General features: G+C 44.5%; 1 protein-coding gene across 1 annotated transcript in view; it reads right to left on the bottom strand.

Annotated features, from left to right (window-relative positions):
* The window catches only part of CNOT10 (CCR4-NOT transcription complex, subunit 10), a 103,612-nt gene that overhangs the window by 15,765 nt on the left and 85,833 nt on the right, over positions 1–2,014 (bottom strand). Inside the window, exon 12 of the mRNA XM_011961627.1 lies at positions 1,131–1,261. Coding sequence (XP_011817017.1) covers positions 1,131–1,261 — 131 coding nt within the window. The remainder of the gene's footprint in view (positions 1–1,130; positions 1,262–2,014) is intronic.

Here is a 2,014-nt window from a genome sequence, read left to right as displayed (position 1 = left end):
CATGCCTGGCTAATTTTGTATTTTTAATAGAGACAGGGTTTCACCATGTTGGTCAGGCTGGTCTTGAACTCCTGACCTCAGGTGATCCGCCCACCATGGCCTCCCAAAGTGCTGGGATTACAGGCGTGAGCCACTGTGCCCAGCCAAGAGCATATTTTCTAAAAACCTAACTTTCTTTATGAAATGAAAATTTAATATAAAGCAATTTATTTACTTTTCATGTAGTGGAGATTCCATTAAAAGGTGTCAGAATGCTACCACCCCACTACCATCTCAAACCTGAGCACTAATCTTGAGTAAAGTGAATGCCGCACAGCTTAAATTATTTATTTATTTTTTTTCCAGACAGATTGTCACTCTGTCACCCAGGCTGGAGTGCAGTGGCGTGATCTTGGCTCACTGCAACCTCCACCTCCTGAGTTCAAGCGATTCTCCTGTCTCAGCCTCCTGAGTAGCTGGGATTACATGCACGCGCCACCACGTCCCAGTAATTTTGTATTTTTGGTAGAGACGGGGTTTCATTATGTTGGCCAGGCTAGTCCTGAACTCCTGACCTCAGGTGATCCGCTCACCTCGGCCTCCCAAAGTGTTGGGATTAGAGGCGTGAGCCACTACACCTGGCAATTATTAAAAAATTTAGCAATGATTTGAAACAAACTTTTCGTTCTTTCCTTATTTTTAAAATAGAGACAGGGTCTCACTAGGTTGCCCAGGCTGGTCTCGAACTCCTGGGCTCAAGTGATTCTCCTGCTACAGCCTCCCGAAGTGCTGGGATTACAGGTGTGAGCCACTGCGCCCGGCCTGAAACTGACTCTTGAATGCAGTATTTTTACACCCCTATGGATTTTAGAATCACTCCAAAGGAAAACAAATAAACAGTATCAGAACCATATTAACCATTCTAACAGTACCAGCCTTTCAAAAGTGAGAATTTAGACAATGTGACCATTAACTCTCAGGTCTACTTGGCAAACAACTGCTACAAAGTAAGTACAGACAAAAATGTGGAAAGCCGACCTAAAACTATTCTCCTCATTACCACCATGCCCTGAAATTTCCACACATCCTGAATTATGACAGGAAGGAAATGGAAACAGTGACCAGTGCCGATCAAAGGTGTCCTCATTAACCTTGGTCCTGCTCATTTGAAGAGATCCCTAAGGAGACATCAGTGACATTCTCCGGGTTCAAGTGAGTAATGGCATCAGATATTCTGTCGAGAGAGATGAGGGCTTCTGCAGCATATAAATGTCCCAAAAACCTAAAATGAAAAAACAGATTCCAAACTGAAAAGTATAACATTACAAAAATACCCAATGTAAAATAATGCTGGGTATATTATGTTATTATACATTGGATATATGTCTTAAATTTCATGTCCTTAAATTGAAATCTAAATTTATTTAGGTAAAACGAATCAACTGGCTGGGTATAGTGGCTCATGTCTTTAATCTCAACACTTCAAGAGGCCTAGGTGGGTGGACTGCTTGAGCCCAGGAGTTTGAGAACAGCGTGGGCAACATGGCAAACCCTGTCTCTACAAAAAAAAATACAAAAACTAGCTGGGTGTGGTGCCATACGCCTATAGTCTCAGCTACTCAGGAGGCTGAAATGGGAGAATCACTTAAGCCTGGGAGACTGAGGCTGCAGTGAGCGGTGATTATGCCACTGTACCTCAGCCTGAATGACAGAGTGAAACACCATCTCAAAAATAAATAAATAAATAAATAAAAATAAAGAGTTACTCGACGGGTGTAGTGGCTCACGCCAGTAATCCCAGCACTTTGGGAGGCCGAGACGGGCGGATCACGAGATCAGGAGATCAAGACCACCCTGGTTAATATGGTGACACCCCGTCTCTACTAAAAATACAAAAAATTAGCTGGGCGTGGTGGCGGGTGCCTGTAGTCCCAGCTACTAGGGAGGCTGAGGCAGGAGAATGGCGTGAACTCGGGAGGCGGAGCTTGCAGTGAGCCGAGGTGGCGCCACTGCACTCCAGCCTGGGCGACACAGC

This window comes from Colobus angolensis, unplaced genomic scaffold (genome assembly GCF_000951035.1).
Source record: "Colobus angolensis palliatus isolate OR3802 unplaced genomic scaffold, Cang.pa_1.0 Scaffold56, whole genome shotgun sequence".
Taxonomy (NCBI): Eukaryota; Metazoa; Chordata; class Mammalia; order Primates; family Cercopithecidae; genus Colobus; species Colobus angolensis.
Note: the sequence above shows the minus strand (reverse complement) of the source record. Positions and strands in the feature narration are given on the sequence as shown.